The sequence below is a fragment of the Echinops telfairi genome, unplaced genomic scaffold (genome assembly GCF_000313985.2).
Source record: "Echinops telfairi isolate 266 unplaced genomic scaffold, ASM31398v2 ScPeMD7_655;HRSCAF=1070, whole genome shotgun sequence".
Taxonomy (NCBI): domain Eukaryota; kingdom Metazoa; phylum Chordata; class Mammalia; order Afrosoricida; family Tenrecidae; genus Echinops; species Echinops telfairi.
In genome coordinates this window covers 31,909,593-31,928,532 of record NW_022104553.1, presented here as the reverse complement: position 1 = coordinate 31,928,532, position 18,940 = coordinate 31,909,593, and the positions used below count along the sequence as shown (strand labels likewise).

At 48.4% G+C, this 18,940-nt stretch overlaps 1 protein-coding gene and 1 pseudogene across 1 annotated transcript; both read right to left on the bottom strand.

Moving 5' to 3' along the window:
- Positions 1-10,975: 10,975 nt before the first annotated feature.
- LOC105979794 (60S ribosomal protein L23a-like) lies at positions 10,976-11,481 on the bottom strand. Its single transcript, XM_045293008.1, has one exon. It carries the CDS (start codon positions 11,479-11,481, stop codon positions 11,011-11,013), a length of 471 nt encoding a protein of 156 aa, XP_045148943.1. The 3' UTR covers positions 10,976-11,010.
- Positions 11,482-11,507: 26 nt separating this feature from the next.
- On the bottom strand, positions 11,508-11,630 carry LOC115870406 (annotated as a pseudogene).
- Between the last annotated feature and the right edge of the window lie 7,310 nt (positions 11,631-18,940).

Sequence of the window (18,940 nt, the reverse complement as noted above, 5' to 3'; positions counted from 1 at the left end):
TCCATCCATCCATCCATCCATCCATCCATCCATCCATCCATCTATCCCTCCATCTCTCCATCCATCCATCCATCCATCCATCGCTCCCTCCCTCCCTCCCTCCATCCATCTATCTATATTATGCTCTAGAAATGGTCTCTGGAGAGGCCAGTCCCTGGAGAAAGACACGCTTGGTAAAGCAGAGGGGCAGCGAAAAAGAGGAAGGCCCTTGGTGCGGCCGGAGCAAGACCAGGCGACACTTCCTTTTGTTTTGTATAGGGTCACGGCAAGTCAGAATCAACCTGATGGCGCCGAACAAAACTATATATATGATCACATGATGTGGATTTCTACGTCATCACATGAGAATGCATTAGATGTAACATCGCTGATATGGTCTCAAGGTCTGGGATGTCGCTATCTGTAATATATAGATACATATTATATCGATATATCTATATATCAATAGAGAAAGAGAGCTCTTAGGTTAGGTGTCATGGTGTGGGTTCTGACCCACGGCAACACTGTGCAAACGGAAGGAAACACGGCCCGGTCCTGCCCCCTCCCAGTGTTCCTGTGCCTGAGCCCGTGGTTGCCACCACAGCAGCAATCCGTCTTGTTGAGGGCTCAAAGCAGAGACGATAAGATGTATATATTCTATTCCATGCTAGATATTATAACATCTCTGCACTATGTTATATAGATTCAACAGATAGGTAATATATAGATATATTTCATTCACAGATAATATATGGATATGATCTATATAGATGGACATTAGACCATATAGGAGCACAGTTATAGAAAGAAATCTCTAACCACCCCATGGGACTGAGTTCGTGAGCTTGCAGACCCAGATCCTACGTAGTCTCGAAGGACACCAAGGTCAACCGGCATAATGTAGTCCGGGTAGACTAGAGAAACAAATCCATGGACACTCATAGATGTATAAGAAAGAGGTTTATATACAAGAGCAGTTGAATATTGAAAGAAAAAGATCCCAGCCCAGTCCAGATCAAGTCCATAGATCCGGTATTAGCCCATATGTCCGATACCAATCTATAAAGTCCTCTTCAGACTCACGAAACACATACAATGACGCCAAATGCAGGAAGATCACAGGCCAGTGGGTAGGAAGTCTTGTGGATCCAGTGGTGGTGGAAGCATCTCAGCACTGGCAGGTGTTTCCATGTGGCTCCTCCAGTTCCCAGGGGATGGGGACTATCAGCTTAGTACCACGTGTCTGGTCAATACAGCATCTCTCAGGGAGTTAGTCTTGTCAGTAGAGCGTCTCCAAGGGAACGAGCAGAGAGAGAGAGAGAGAGAGAGAAGTGTCTAGAGAGAGAGAGAGAGAGAGAGAGAGAGAAGTGTCTTCTGCCTCCGAGGAGGAAAAGCAGAATCCTCAGGAGAAGTCCATGCCCACACAGAGGCCTCATTGGTTATATCTTGATTGACAGGCCAGACTCCACCCCTCCAATCCAAATTCTCTCAAATTGACAACAGATTATGTAACTAAACACAAAAGTCATGCAAATACATTGAAAATCCAAAGTAACTCTTCAGCAGAAACTGAATCTTTCTACTTTCCCCTTGGAGAATCCCGCTGTCAGTCAGTGCTCCAGCCCCAGCCTCTCGCTCTCCCACCGGCAAACGCAGGCGGGCTGCTCTGGTTCTTAGAATCCTCCTCTTCCTCCTCTTCCCCTTCTTAAAATGTAGCTCAGATCTGCCTCTTCCTCCCCCCATCTCCCCACCCCCTCTGCTTGCCCTGAATCACAGGGCCCCTTGCCTGTGGCCCATCGTGTCTGTCCTGGCCGCCATCACGGTGCCCCTCCCTCCCATTGGGTGGCAACTCTTGGCTCCTCTTGAGTTATCTCTAGTCAGTGAGTCCCCGTGGCCTCATCGAGTATCTGGCACATGGGAGGTCATCAAAAGCACGGTAATTGCTATCGTGGGACCCTGCACTTTGTACCCAGGAGCAGGCTCGCCTGACTGCCCTGGGAGCACGAGAGAAGCGTTAGCAGGGGAGCGATGGGCTTTCCAGGCAAACAGGTGAGGCACACACGTGCCGCAGGAGGAAGCAGTTCTGCCCGCGCACGGGGGCTTGAGAGAGTTGGGGGAGCTCGGACATGATGGAGCACGGGAGGTGAGGAGGTGACACGTGAAATCCCTAGCAAGGATGCTCATTCCGTGAGCATCCAGTCAGCTCCCTCCAAAATAGGGCCTCTTCTGCAATTGTCTGTCTTCAATAAGGACTAGGTGATCCGTGCCTTGCTGAAATACCAATGTGCTTGTCCAATTTGCCAGTGAAAAACCACAAATACTACTAACTAATAATAATAAGACCAAATTTCTGAGCTGCTTGAGGCTAGAAGGCCCTCCGAGACTATTATGCTAAGACACACTGTCAGCCTGGAGATGAAGTCGCTCCTTTCAGCCAGCTACCCTGTTTCCCTGAAAGTAAGACATCCCCCTAAAATAAGACCTACTTACAGTTTTGCCTCTCGCTGAAATATAAGGCATCCCCCTGAAAATAAGACCTCCCCCAAAATAAGACCCCCCGAAGCTACCGTAACTCTGGACTCTGGACCCTAGGGGTGGGCGCCTCCGTGCAGCTCACTGTTGGCTGCAGCGCAGCCAGAGCAGACAGGAAGCGCGAGGTCTCTTTGAATAAAACAATAAACAATAAATGTGTACCGTATTCTTCTTCATGGAAAAATAAGACATCCCCTGAAAATAAGACCTAGCGCATCTTTGGGAGCAAAAATTAATATACGACACTGTCTTATTTTCGGGGAAACGGGAATAGATGCCTACCAGGTTACAGGTTTGGGCTGCTCACCGCAAAGTCAGTAGTTCAAGACCACCGCTCCAAGGGAGGAAGCTGAACAGTGTAAAGAGTTACTGTCTTGGAAACCCAGAGGGCCAGTGAGTTCTGTCCAGTCCTCTGGGGCGTCTGTTTGTCAGCACCCGCTCGATGTCAGTGAGGTTGGTTTCCGCAGCTTCACCCAATAAAGGGGGGCACCCGTCAGGAAGGTGCACCTTCGAACAGAGACAGAACTGGCAGCGTGGGTCGCACAGAGAAAGCGAGAGGGGCAGGGGCGCTGTGGGGATGGACGTGGAGCAGGCACGGACGGGCCGTGCAGCATGCTGACAGATGGTGTGGGGTCAACGCTGAGAACAACCTACCTGTCCGTACTCGGTCGGTTGGATGGGAGACCAGTGCTGTGTCCACACAGTGACATGCCCCAAATCAGTTAACCACGGACGCATTCCCTGGCAGGGAGTATAAGGGAAATGAAATGAGAAATCCAGTTAGAAATGAAAAGAGGGCTATCAGAGGAGAGAGTGTTGAGATGGTTTATTTCTTTTAGAAGAGAAAGTAACACTATGCTACTAGCGGTTATAAAACCGTAGTGGCGACCCCCATCTGCCGCAGAGCAAAGGTTTCTTTCTCTGTCACCTTTTACCAAAGCGATGCCAGGCCTTTCTTCTTGGCAGTGCTGGGTGAACAGCCAAGTGCAAACCACTCTGTGCCACCCCAGAGTCCACTCCAACCCCTCGTGACCCTCCAGGACTGAGTAGACGGCGCCTCCCAGGCCCAGGTGACACGGTGGTTCCGCAAGGTGGGAAGAAGAGGTGTGGATCACAGATGACCGGAAATGCAAATGGGACAGCTGCTGTGCAAGGCAATTCCATTATTTCCCCAAGAAGTTCGACGTTGCTCACTGCCGGGTCAGCGGTTCGAGACTACCAGCAGCTCCTTGGAAGAAAGGTGAGGCTTTCGGCTCCAGGAAAGAGTTAAACTCTCAGCAACCCACAGGGGCCGTTCCACCCTGTCCGCAGGGTGGCTGCCATCGAGTCCACAGCCACTCCATGGCATGAGTGTGGGTTTTGGAATCTGTTGGATAGTTGGAAGAGCCCCGATAAAATGATCTTACAACAAAAGAATCTTTACAGAAGCAGACTGCCACTTCTTTCTCTGTCGGGACGGCTGGTGGAGTCGCATCCCTGATCTGATCCATCTTTCCGTCAGCAGCTGTGTGAGCATGTTCCCCCCGGCTCCTTCTAGAAAGAGCAGCCAATTACTAGAATGCATTGGTTATAGGCCAAAGCAGAAGAAACAGAATTCTTTATCTTTCTCTTTTTTGCTAATAAATACACTTTCTTTCTAATAAATACAATACAAAACCAAGAATCAATCTCAGAAGCATCAAGAACATCATTGGTGGTTTTTTTTAAATCACTTTGTTGGGAACTCGTACAATTCTTATCACAATCCATATATCCATCCATGGTGTCAAACACATTTGTACATTTGTGCCATCATCGTTCTCAAAACATTTGCTTTCTACTTGAGCCCTTGATATCAGCTCCTCATTTTCCCCTCCCTCCCCATCCCCTCTCCCCCTCCCTCATGAGCCCTTCATAATTCATACATTATTATTTCGTCATATCGTACACTGTCCGACGTCTCCCTTTACCCACTTTTCTGTTGTAAAATTCTTTTTCAATAAATGCTAGATTTTATTTAATAAAACCCAGCACCTACTACGGATGGAAACCCCCTTAAACTAGGAACCAAATGCTATTCTCTCTCTCTCTTTTTTTTTTTTTGCTATTTTCTTTTTAAAGCGATTTCAAAATGGCAAGTGCGGTGGGATTGCTTGCTTCATATAAGTATGTTCACCAAAATTCCCATCAAAACCCGCCGGTGGGTTCGTGAAAGGGCTCTCTCAACAAGGTGGAGAGGCGACCGACAAGCTGGGAGGTGATCTGTAGGGTGTGAGGGACTCCTGGATGGGGCTGGTACCCAGCCTCCATAAAGAACTCCTACAACTTCACAACACCAAAATCAATAGGCCATTAAAAACAAAAACAAGGGCAAAGGACTCGAATAGACACTTCATCAAAGAGGATTTACAGACGCCCAACAAGCACATGAAAAGCTGCTCATGGCATTAGTCATTAGAGGGATGCAGGTGAGAGCCACACATCCGCCTCCCCTGGGACGGCTGTGATTAACAACAACAACAACAGGGGCGTCAGAAAGTGGGAACGTCGGAACCTACACCGGTGGCTGGGAAAGCAAATGGGACGGTCCCTGTGGAGAGACCATTGAGTGGTCTCCCCCGGAAGTTAGCCGTAGAATGACCACATGAACCAATCGCCCCAATCCTGGGTACTTCCGCAAAGGAATGCCAGGCGGGATGCCCATCGCAGAGCTAGCCCAACAGCCCAAAGATGAGAGCTACTTACCTGCCCACCAGCAGATGAACGGACAACTACAAGGTAGCACGTCATACGATCGACTATCACGCGTGTCCAAAAAAAAAGGAATGAACTTCTGATACCTGCTGTAACCTGGAGGAACCTTCCACGAGGGCTGCATTGATTCGCGTGCCCACCACCACGGGCAGGGTTCCAATTTCTCCACCTGCTCCCCCAACACCTGTTCCTTCCGGGCTTGGTTTTCATCGTTCTCGATCTAGTGGCAGTGAAGTGGCATCGACCGTGGCCAGCACACCGAGCACCTGCTCCTGGTCTGTGGCCATTGGATGTTCTCTGGTGAAATGTCAAGTCTTTCGCTCATATTGGGATTGTGTGTGTGTGTGTGTGTGTGTGTGTGTGTGTTTAAATTGTCAAATTGTTCAATGTATTTCGGTTTTCAGATCCATGGTGATGGACACAAGTTTTTCATTTTCCACAGGTCCCCTGTACATCCTTTGTCTTTCGTTGTTAGTGCTCTTGTTAGTATGTTGTATAATCCATTGTTAAAAAGCTAAGCCCGGGTGTGGGGGGAAGGCGGAGAAGGGGAGCTGATACCGAGGGTTACAACAGAAAGAAAATGTTTTGGAAATGATGTTGGCAACATACAAACAAATGCGTTTGATACAGTTGAAATGTGGATTGTTGTAAGAGCTGTAAGAGCCCCAATAAAATGAGTTATCTAAAAAAATAAAAAAGACAACTAAGCCAGACAGTTGCTTCTATGAATTTTATGCTGTTAGTTTTCACATTTAGTTCCTTATTCCATTTTGAATTTGCTGTTGTGGATCCTATTTTACTTTTCTGCCTGTAGAAATCCAATTTCCCCAAACCATTTTTTTTTCTAATCATTTTATTAGGGGCTCATATGACTCATCACAATCCATCCATACATCAATGGTATAAAGCACATTTGTACATTCATTGCCCTCATCATTTTCAAAACATTTCCTCTCCACTTAAGCCCCCGGCATTAGGTCCTCATTTTTCCCCTCCCTCCCCGCTGCCCCCTCCCTCATGAGCCCTTGATAATTTATAAATTATTATTTTGTCATATCTTGGCCTGTCCGATGTCTCCGCTCACCAACTTTTCTGTTGTCTGTCCCCCAGGGAGGAGGTCACATATAGTTCCTTGTAATCGGTTCCCTCTTTCCAGCCCACCCCAAACCATTTATTGAGGAGACTTCTCTTTCCTTACAGAATAGAATCAGCACCCTTGTCAGTAAATCAGTTGACCACAGATGGGTGTCTTTATTCTAGACTCTTCATTCGATTCCATTGTCTCTGTGTCCATTGTTAGACCAGTACCAGGCTGTTTTGACTCCTGTAGGAAGACAGTGTGTTTTAAAATCAGGAAATCTGAGTCCTGCTTTGTTCTCTCCACTCTAGCTACTCAGCCTTATGTCATTCCTTATAAAGTTGAAGATGCCGAAGGAGGCGATTGGAATTTTGGTCAGGATTGTGTTGAATCTACAGATCATGTTAGCTAGTGTTGACATTTTACCAATATTGAGCCTTCCAATCCATAAGCGTGGAGCACCTCTGCATTTATTTAAGTCATCATTCACTTCTTCCAACAGTGGAAAGGGATTCTTTGCCTCTTTCTAGAGACCATCACTCTTCCTTTGCTGTGTCGTTTCTCCCATCTTCAAAGCACATCACTTGGATCGCTGCTCCACCATCCTGTCTGCTCGCTCTAACTCTTGCTCTCTCTCAATGAAGATCCCTGTGATCAAGAGCCGCCCAGATAAACCAGGATAATCTTCCCAACTTAATACATTGCACTGGATCACATAGGCAAAGCCCCTTGGACCACGTAAAGCAACCTAGCCACAGGTTCTGCGGTGGGGACCAGTGTTCTGTCCAGTACAATTATGTTGAGAGAAAGAAACCAGTCTTGAAAGACCATGTACTGAACCCCAGGAAACAATTCCGCTCTGAGCTATAGGGTCGCTATGAATCAAAATGGACCCCAGGACAGTGGGTGGGAGGGCTGGAGTAGCTGAGAGGAAAAGAGAGGCTGCCAATGGGCTACGATTTCTTTGGGGAGGGGTCAGGGAGGCAGGGGAAAATGAGGAGCTGATACCAAGGGCTCAAGTACAAAGCAAATGTTTTGAGAATGATGAGGGCAACAAATGTACAAATGTGCTCGACACAATGGATGTATGCATGAATTGTGATAAGAGTTGTATGAGTCCCCAATAAGATGATTAAAAAAAAAAAGATTTCTCTTTTTTAAAAATTGTTTTATTAGGGGCTCATACAGCTCATCACAATCCATATATACATCCATTGTGTCGAGCACATTTGTACATTTGTTGCCCTCATCATTCTCAAAACATTTGCTCTCCACTTAAGCCCCTGGCATCAGCTCCTTATTTTTGCCCCTCCCTCCCCGCTCCCCACTCCCTCATGAACCCTTGATAATTTATAAATTATTTCTTGTCATATCTTTCCCTGTCCGACGTCTCCCTTCACCCACTTTTCTGTTGTCCCTCCCCCAGAGAGGAGGTCACATGTAGATCCTTGTAATCGGTCCCCCCTTTCCAACACACCCTCCCTCTACCCTCCTAGTATTGCCACTCTCACCACTGATCCTGAAGGGATCATCTGTCCTGGATTCCCTGTGTTTCCAGTTCCTATCTGTACCAGTGTACATCCTCTGATCTATCCGGATTTGTAAGGTAGAATTGGGATCATGATAGTGGGGGGTGGGGGAAGCATTTAGGAACTAGAGGAAAGTTGTATTTTTCATCGTTGCTACATTGCACCCTGACTGGCTCCTCTCCTCCCCAAGACCCCTCTGCAAGGGGATCTCCAGTGGCCTACTCATGGGCCTTGCGTCTCCACCCTACACTCTACCCCCTCATTCCCTATGGTAAGATTTTTTGTTCTGATGATGCCTTATACCTGATCCCTTCGACCCCTCGACCCCTCGTGATCGCACAGGCTGGTGTGCTTCTTCCATGTGGGCTTTGTTGCTTCTGAGCTAGATGGCCGCTTGTTTACCTTAAAAAAATAAAGAAAGATGTCTTTGGGGAATGATGAAAATGTTTTAAAACCGATTGTGCTGAAAATTTCACCACTTTGGGAATCCCCTGAAAACCCCCGACTTGCACACTTCAAAAGGATTAATTCATGATATGTAAATTATACTTCAATAAAGATGTGACGTTTAAAATCCAATGGGATTTGGGAATATGGAAAAGGAAGGGAGCCGAAGTCTTATTTTGAAAATGTCTCCAAAGGCACATTTGCAAGATGCACAAAGGTGGGGAGGCGGGAAGCTAGGACTGTGTGGGCTGCAGGTCTCTCGGCAGATTGTCCCACTGCCACAGGCTGTTTTCAGTCCTGACCGCTTCTTGGGGGGGTAGGGGGGGTGATTGTGGGTCCAAGGAACAGGTAGTCCTTGATGACGTCCAGCTCTTCTCCACGTGCCATGATGCTACGAATCCCAGCGTGAGAGCTTTTATTGTCTTTAGGTAGCCGTGGAATCATCCTGGTGGCTTCCGGTTTTTATTCCCGTCAGTAAAGGCTTCAAGTCCGCTTTGCTTTCAACAGGCAAAGGTGGGTCCTCGGCGAATTGCAAGTGGTTAACGAGTGGTCCTCCAACCTCGATGCCTCCTCTTCATCTAAGCCAGGGGTTCGCAACCTTCCTGCTGCCGCGACCCTTTCATACGGTTCCTCGTGTGGTGGTGACCCTCAACCAGAAAATCATTTTCGTTGCTACTTCATCACTGTCGGTTTGCTACTGTTAGGATCGGGCGACCCCTGTGAAAGGGTTGTTGGACCCCCAAAGGAGGTGCGACCCACAGGTTGAGAACTGCTGATCTAAGCCAGCTGCCTGAAGGACTTGCTCAGCATACAGATGAAATAAAGATGGTGGGAGGATATCCCCTCAGGCACACCCTTCCTCAGTTTACCAACTGCCCCTCAGCAAAGCGTCACTCCCAAGACAGCAACGAGAGAAAAGGCCCGAGTGGGTGTCAGAAGAGCCTTTGAGCCCAGGACTTGAAACTCGTTCTGGCACCCGGAGTCACTCCTATGGATGGAAGGAAACAGGAGGAGAATGAGCTGACGTGAATCTTTCTGCAGGTGGCTCGAGAAGGCAACTTTGTGAAGAACGAGACACCAGGTTCAAAGATCCTCTGTGGTACGTGGGGTCGCCGTGAACTGGAACTGGCTTCCCGGCACTGAGCAGCAACTAGTTGAGCCTACGTGTGTGAACCATGGACGTGGGAAGGGACGGATCCAACCACCAGAATGCGTAATATCCACCAGGCAATGCTTACGAGAGATTCGCCCTATACCCAATGTGCGTGAGCCACAGGAAGAACTAAACTTACAAGAAACACTGGCTCCCAGTCACCGTCACTGTCATATGGGCTCCGGCTCCCACGTGTGTCCGAGCAGAACTGGGCTCTGGATGGTCTTCAGGGGCTCCGTCTCGGGAAGTCCATCACCGGGCCTTCTGCCAAGTCCCTCCGGGTGAGCGTGACCCTCCCACCAGCTGGTCGGCCGCTGAGTGCACTACTCTTTGCACTCCCTTCAGGAGACCCTAACCATGTCCACCGTCAGGATGCCTTCATCCCGCCGTTCACGATGTCTCCTGACACGCAGCTGTCGACCCTGGAGCAGCACAGCCGTGTCCTGCACTCCGAGTTGGCAGAAGATCTCGAAGGTGCACCCAGCGAGGAGATCGAGAGCTTACAGGCTGCCCTGGGGTGTCCTGCTGGAAGTCAGAACCCATAGAGAAAGGTATACCTCTGGCTTTAGAATACAGTGAACCCTCGCCACTTCGCGCTTCGACTTCCGCGGCTTCACTCTATCGCGGTTTTTGCGTAACAGCGCATGCTCTGTCATGACTGCCACTGATTGCTCATACTGTACACGCTTCTGTCTGCATCCCTACGTATCGGAGCTACATATCAGATGCATTTTTGCTTTTGTACAGCGTACTGTAATTGTTTGCGATTTTTAAGAAATTTTATCTAAGCCCTATGATGGCTCCTAAACGAGCTGCTTCTTCTAAGCCTTCTGACAATAAAAATAAGCGCCAGAGGAAGATGCTCACCATCCAGGAAAAGGTAAAACTTTTGGATATGATCAAAGATGGCAAGAAAATTGTGGAGGTTGCACGCCATTTCGACTTGAATGAGTCTTCCGATCGCTCCATCCGTTGAACTTCATAATATAATAAATAATAAATGATCATTGTAACGTCCAAAATGTTTTACTGTATTTTCCCTTTTTCGTTTAATAAATTGGGTAATACGAGTGTAATGGTGACTAAAGGGTGTTTTTTCATGTCCTCTATGCTCTAACTACGAAAATATTTGATTTACAAATAAGGAATCCTACTTCGCGGAATTTCATTTATCGCGGTAGGGTCTAGAACCGATTAACCGCGATAAACGAGGGTTCACCGTATACACTTTGGGGATGTTTGACGTGAGCTCAGGTTCAAGGTAACCGTGGATAACAACTATTGACCGTGAGCACAAACAGAGCAGTAAGGGTCCTTGAGTCTCAGGCCCGTCTCGGGGATGTCTAACTAGAGAGCGGGGCCCAGTTTTCAATCACGTGTGGTCAGGTAACTAAGAGAAGAGTCACGGAGATGCCACATGAATCCAACCTGTTGGTCTTTAAGGACCGACATACTCGTGTACAAGCTGAGTTTTTCAGCACATGTCTCATGCAGTTTTCTTTCTATTTTTTTTTAATATTGAAAAAGTTTATATTTAGCATTAGCCAGCTGGGCTCAGTTTAGAGGATTCCGGTTTTGTTGGCAACATCTAAAGCGTCAAAGTCAGGAGCCAGTCGAACATAGGCCTTCTTCTCACCGTCAGGCCCGATCAGGGTGTTGACCTTGGCTACGTCAATGTCATAGAGCTTCTTCACAGCCTGCTTGATCTGGTGTTTGTGGGCTTTGACATCCACAGTGAACACAGGTGTGTTGTTCTCTTCGATCTTCTTCGGGGCAGACTCTGTGGTCCAGGGGAACGTGATGATGGCACAGTGGTCCAGCTTGTTTCTCCGGGGGGCGCTCTTCCCGGGGTGTTTGGGCTGCCTTCTCAGTCTCAGGGTCCTGGGCCGTCGGAAGGTGGGTGACGTGGGGATCTTCTTTTTTGTGTGGCTGTGGACGCCTTTCAGCACGGCCTTCTTGGCTTTTACAGCCTTTGCTTTGGCTTCCGTTTGGGGAGGGGCAGGAGCGTCCTTCTTCGCCTTCGGCGCCATCTTCGTGAAAAAGGTTATTTTTTTTTAGTTATACGTGCTAATCCGTCATGATCTCACCCGAAGAGGGAAAACCAGAGCCGGCCAACATGGCTGTTTCTCTCAGCAGGAAAATGACAGTACTTCCACAAACTGTAATTGCAGCCTGCTTGGTTTAATGCAGCTTTTGTGGTAAAATTAGGTGCCTTGGCTGATATTCGGGTCGGCTTATACTCGAGTATATACGGTAAATTATAAAAACTCCATAGAAACTGCATTCATTAAAGTACATGAGGCTCACTGAGTTTTGTAAGGGGGTCTCGCTCCCCCCCCCCCCAACTACAGTAAGTTAAATCACTTAGCTCTCATTGATGACAACTGATTTTAACTCCCTATGTTCTCTGCTCCAAGTCCACAAATAAAGCCCATCGCTCTTCAGCAGGATGGTTAGCAAGCCTCTGCCTGAGAGCAGGTGTTCAGGGAGAACAAGCCGTCTTTGGCTCAGGGCACTGCTGCTGCCCACGGGCCTCGGGCCTCTGCCTCAGCTCTGGCCCTGCAGCCGTGCTGCGGTTGAGGACGTCTGCAGCTGCTGAAGAGAGCTGGGACATGTGGGTACTGCACCCCGCAGGCCGGCGGTCTTTTCTCCCCGTTTGCACCTGATCCTGGCGGCGCTGTGGGTTACCATAAGGTCAGCAGTTCAAAACCACTGGCCACTCCATGGGAGACTGAAGGAGTCCTACTCTGTCCTATTGTGTTGCTAAGAGTCAGGCTTGAATTGATGGCCCAGAGTTTGACCTTGGTTTTCACCCAATCCCAAGTGTGTTAACGTAGCCCATACCTTTCGCCTGGCTCTCTCTCTGAGTTTTTTGACATAGAGTTAATAAACTGCGTGTTTGCAACTTTTTCATTATGAATGTGAGCTCCTCTGGGATAGCTTGTTTCCTCGTATACTTGGAGGCCCATTTCATCCGAATAATTTCCCACATGTCAGCTGGAATCGTGTGCAGCCATTAGACATCGTGTTTTATTAATATACCTGTTTTATATTTTTTATTGTTGTTTTTACTAAATACTTTCATTGGGGGCTCATACAACTCATAACAATCCATACATACAGCAATTGTGTAAAGCACATTTGTACATTCGTTGCCCTCATCATTCTCAAAACATTTGCTCTCCACTTAAACCATTGACATCAGCTTCTCATTTTTCCCCCTCCTTCCCCCGCTCTCCCCTCCCTCATGAACCCTTGATAATTTATAATTATTTTGTACCATCATCATTTTCAAAGCATTTACTTTCTACTTGAGCCCTTGATATCAGCTCCTCATGTTTCCCTCCCTCCCCCGCTCTCCCTCCTTCATTCTTTTAAATGTATATGTGTGTGTGTGTGTTAGCTGTTAATATTTAACAACAGAGAAATTATCCTGGCATCTGGTTAAGTAGAAAAATGGTGTTGGAAAAGATGCTGCTTCCAACCACAGTGAAGTAACGGGAAAGGAATATATGGTCCAGGACTGGGATAATACGTGAAACAAGTATGATCTACCCTGTTTCTCCCAAAATAAGACAGTGTCTTATATTAATTTCTGCTCCCAAAGATGCGCTAGGTCTTATTTTCAGGGGATGCCTTATTTTTCCATGAAGAAGAATACGGTACACATTTATTGTGTATTGTTTTATTAAAAGAGACCTCGCACTTCCTGTCTGCTCCGGCTGCGCTACGGCTAACAGTGAACTGTGGAGCAGTGCCCACAGCGACGGTCCAGAGTTACGGTAGCTTGTGGGGGCTTATTTTTGGGGAGGTCTTATTTTTGGGGGGATGCCATATATTTCAGCGAGAGGCAAAACTGTAAATAGGTCTTATTTTCGGGGGCTGTCTTACTTTCGGGGTAACAGGTAAGAAAGGAGAGTGATTTCTGAAAGGAGGAGAGGTGGTGAGTCCTCTGCTGGTCCTGCCTTTCTGCATGGAAACGATTTTACAGACGACAACGCAGAGAGGGGAACCCAGCTATTCCACTGACCCGAGGAGCCAGAGAGGATGCAGAAGTTGTCCCTGAGAGGCAAACGCCCCGTGAGGAGGGAGCTCACACCCAACGTGTTCTAGGAATATGTTGAAACGTTCCCTCAAGTCTTTAGCGGAGGAGGTAGTTAGTTTATTGTGCCAACCTGGCTGATGAACACATGTGAGGTTAATTGAAGGGCGGAGGGATAAATGTCTTGGTGAGCCTCGCCTTTCGAATTCTCGGGTCTCTTGCTTTGTGATGGTCGGACCAGGGTGCAGCTGCTTTAGGTGGCAAGGCTCACTTGGTGCAAGACATCCCTGAGGAGAAGCCACATGGACCTACCCTGATGCAGCCCCGGGTGCTGGAGCACTGTGTGGAGACCCTGCCAGCACTGAGATGCTTACACGTTCACTGACTCGGCTTTCCCCCTGCAGTCGGCATCATTGCATCTGCTTTGTGAGATGGAGGAGGACTTTGTGGATTGGTGTTGGACATGTGGGTTAATGGGTTCATGTTGGACTTGTGGGCTTGGGCAGCACTGGGTTGGGATGTTTTCTGGATGCACAGTTAACCTTTATATAAAACTCTCTTTTACATGAGTTTCTGCGGATTTGTTTCTCTAAAGTACAGACTCACACAGCCGCAGACCGACTGTGTGCACAAGACTGAATAAGGGAGCAAGTGCCGGGGAAAAAACAACTACGGGGAAGCTCTGAACTGAAGCTACCGGGCAGAGATGGCGGCGAGACTCCCTCCTCCATGCTGTGGACACGTTGTCAGGAAGGTAGAGTCCCGGGAGGAGGACATCGCGCTTGGTGGAATAGAAGAGGGAGGCGCTCAGGGAGATGGATTGGCACAGCGGCTGCACCAGTGGGCTCGAGCATGGGAACCGTCCCAGGATGGTGTGCGTTTCTGAAGGGAGGACCCCGAAGCTGCCCGGGAGCTGCCCTAACAGAAGTTACAACCTAGCCTTGGAATGCTCACCCCGGGCTGCAGATCCCAGAGCTGCCACCCGGAACAGAGCCCGGGTGGCCGAAGAATCTATGAGTTTAGTGGATTGAGAGAACTCAGTTAATCTGAAGAACACCGAGAAAAGAAATATGAAGAAAACATGAACATAGTCATAGATCTAAGTGAAAAAACATACGTGTGATGGGAGTCCCAAGGGGGGAGGAGAGAGAAAGGGGGAGAAAAAAGTGTAATAAGAAACCATGGGAGAAGGGGGAGAGGGGAGGGAGGGGGAAAATGAGCAACTGATATTAGGGGCTAGAGTGGGAGGCAACTGTTTTGAGAATGATGAGGGCAACACATGTGCATCTGTGCTTGACACAATGGATGTCTGTCTGGATTGTGGTGAGAATTGTACAAGCCCCCCATAAAATAATTTAAAAAAAAAAGAAATCATGGGAGAATGATGAGGGCAATGAATGTACAAATGTGCTTGACACAATTGATGTATGGATGGATGGTGATAAAAGTTGTATGAGCCCCTAATAAAACAATTAAAAACAAAAAAAAAAAACGACTCCAGGGCGGGGCTATCAAGCCTCAAGTCCCAAGGGCAGGAAAAATTAAAATAAAAAAAAAGAAATCCTGGCTGAAAACTTGTCAACTTGGATGAAAAACAGTCCTATGCTGATCCACGAAGCTCCAGGGGCCCCCACCAAGCTAAGTCCAAAGAGAACACGAGCTATACACACCGCTAGTGAAACTGCGGAAACGGAGAAAGACGGAAGTTCTGAGAGCAGCAAAAGGCAATGAGCTCGCCATCTGCAGGCGCACCCCCAGCTCTGACACAGCTCGCTCCTCAGAGGAACAGCGCCGGCCAGAAGAGAGTGGAGGGATGGGTTTATTCCGTGCTGGAAGCAAAGCAACTGGCAGCCAATGATTCTAGAGCCCACAACATGAGCCCTCAAGGCCAAATTCAAAAAAGAGGCCTCCCTAGAGACAGGAGGCCCGAGGAAAGGCACTGCGGACACACCTGTCAGACAGAGAATCACACAGAACACCCCTTCAGCTGGGGGGCAACACCAGACAGGAGCTCAAACCCACAGGAAGACACGTTGCCAGAAATTGTCCGTATCTTCTTAACTACACGAATGTTTTCTTTTCTCCTTTAAAATGATAAGATTGTGCAGATTGGGGACCCAAAGCCAGTCTGCAGGCAACTGGACATCCCCTGACAGAAGGGCCTCAGGGAGGAGACCAGCCAGTCAGGGTGCAGGGTAGCAACGATGAAACATGCAACTTTCCTCTAGTCCTTAAATGCTGCCCCCCTCCCTACTGACATCCCAATTCTGCCTTACACATCTGGCTAGACCAGAGGATGGACATTGGTACAGATAGGAACTGGAAACACAGGGAATCCAGGACAGATGAGCCCTTCAGGACCAGTGCTGAGAGGTGTGAGGCCTGAAGGGTGGAGGGAGGGTGGGGGTGGAAAGGAGGAACCAATTACAAGGATCTACATATAACCTCCTCCTTGGGGGACCGACAACAGAAAAGTGGGTGAAGGGAGACGCCGGACAGTGTAAACATGACAAAATAATAATAATTTATAAATTATTAGGGATCCATGAGGGAGGGGCGAACAGGGAGGGAGGGGGGAAATGAGGAGCTGATACCAAGGGCTGAAGTAGAAAGCAAATGTTTTGAGAACGATGATGGCAGCAAATGTACACATGTGCTTGACACCATGGATGGATGGATGCATTGTGGTAAGAGTTGTACGAGCCCCCAATAAAATGAATTTTTTTTAATTATAAGATTGTCTGAGGTTAAAAAAAATTAAATAAAATAATAAAACAAAATAAAAGATCGTCTGAGGCAAAACGTCTATTACATAGTTGATGACATAGGTAACAACAATGGCACAGACCAGAGAGAGAGAGAGAGAGAGAGACTCACTGCCACGGAGTCAAGGTTGACTCACAGTGAGCCTGTGGAACAGACTAGAACTGCCCCAGTGCTGTTTCAAGACTGTATATCTTATGAGAACAGAAAGCCTCCTCTTTCTCCCTCAGAGAAGCTGGTGGCTTTAAACCACTGGCCTTGTGGTTACCAGTCAAACGTGTACACAGCCCACTCTGTCACCAGTGGTCCAAATGGCACGGTGGGAAAATGGAGATTTATTACAGCAAAGTTGCTACGTTCTTCTGGAATTCAGTCTGTGTTAACCTGCATTTGACGGTGATAAATTAAGATGTATACTTGCTATGGAATCATCTGAATAGAAAAGGCAATTTGGCGTCTTGGTCCTGGTTTCTGAGCCCCTGGAAGGGCTGCTCTTTACTTGAATTGGCTGAAAGGCCCTATCCAGGTACTGACCTTGACTCGGATTGCCTGGAGCCCCCTCCCCACTCCCCCCCTCACCCTGCACACACCCTGTAGCTGGCCTTTATCAGGATTGGCAGGCTGGGAGTGCTCCGCCCTGTAGTTGACATTTGCACCCATTGGTTGGGGGCCCACAGATGGCTTCGATGGCGCCTCTGGGTGAGTCCAGGCACCACTACCGCCCCAGCCGCAGTAAACCTGCCTCTGGTGACGGAGGCGGCAGAAGCGCAGAGGCCAACAGTCCCAGACGGTGGCAGCAGCGTGTAGGGACAGAGCCCCAGCCAAGAGCTGAGAGCAGTGGCCTGGCTGGGAGCCAAGCCTGTCAAAGGATGCCGGGAGCGCCCTACTGGAGTGTTTCTGCTGGATGAGAAAGAGTGTGGTGTGGGGAAGAGTAACTGGGTCCCTTTTGAGATGCCGAGGCTGCTTCGAGGCCCTGTGGTTATTTCTGCGCGCATCCTCCTGTTATGAATGTGCTGCTAGACGCAGTCAGGCCAGTCCACAAATTCCCTGGGACGGCTGATGAATGAGGCATCACTTAGATGGCGTCCCGATTGCTAGCCAGGAGATCAGCAGCTCGAAACTGGCAGCAGATCCCTGGGTCAGAGGTGGGAATTGTACGGGAGTTTACATTCTGAACTCGAGATTTGCATGAGACGGTGAAAGCTGAAAGTCCATTCGTGGGGTTCCCACTCAGAGCAAGCCCCCACGGAGCTCACGCAGACCGCGTGCCCGGGGGAGTGGGCCACTGAAGATGTAGTTCCGTTAACATGTAACAGTGTGATCCGTTCTCCTGTCTGACCTGTTTTTAATGTTTTAGTTTCTATTATCTTCTGTTTTCCTCTGGATTGAGTGTGTGTGTGTGTGTGTTCTTTGGTGTCGGTTTTTGTTGTTGTCTTTTGGATGATTTTGTGTCGGTGAAATGCAGGATAAACAATCCATAGATACAGCAACTAGATTCATAGCTCCTGAGGGTTACGGCAGGAAGGTTGGGGGGGAAATGGGAGTTTAATAATGGGTACCAGAATGAAGAATATGTTCTAAAACGGATTGACTGCACGACTCTTTTAATATATTTACACCGATGAATTGCATGGTACATGGATTAGATACCAATTTTTAAAAAATCAACAGCTCACAGCCCAGTCCTATGAGGGGGAGAAAGAAGGTCGGATATATTTCGATATGCCAACCTCTTCGGACACCAATCTCGCCTCCCATGGGCTCCCTACTTCTCCACCTTATTTCAAAAGCCTTTCACGCTTGTGAGCTGCCTTCTAAGAAGCAACTATAGCTCTCTTCCCAGCGGGAGCGACAGAGAAGGGAGCCATCTGAAGATTCAGGACTCGTGCCCTTACGAATCACTGAGATCAGAAGAAGGAAGGAGCTTCAAGGCGTGTATGGAAGAAGCTCATGATTTTTCATGCCATGAACTTTCGGAAGTCCCTTGATCAATGGTGCCCAGCTACCACGACTGTCCATGCTAACCAAGGCCATGGTGGAGGGTCTGCTCAGAAGGGGCAAAAAATACCCAGGACATAATGAAAAGTTAGGAACCACAATCACAAGAAGACCAGATGTCCCCACGATGGGAAGACAACTTTCTCTCACACGATACAGGAAAAAACTAACAACAAATGGACCGTGGGCCTAAGCCTCAATGCTAGACCTACACCATGGCTGTTGAGCACGAGCCCAGTGGCATAGTGGTTCTGTGTTGAGCTGTGATCCGCAAGGTCAGCAGTTCAAAACTATCAGCCACTCTGAGGGGCAAAGATGGGCTTTTGAGTTCCATAAAGAATTACAGAGTTGGGGCCGGCCTCAATCCCAACTACGTGGACAGCTGTCTCTTCCCCCAGAAAAATTCACTTCAGAGGACAGCACTGAAGCTACAGCTCAGGGAGAGGGACATGTCTGACCAGAGCACATGGAGCAAATGAAGGGGGAGGAAGAGGGAGTGGAGCTCATCCTGACCACCAAGCCTTGAGGACGATATCCCTGCTCAGAGCAGCCAATGCACAGAGAGGACCGTATGGCCGGCCCCACTATGAGACACGACGTCCCTCACTGACCCATAGCCCTACAGGGGACAACACTGGAGACTCGGTGTGGGAATTGTGCCTGATCTGATCCCACCACACCGAAGA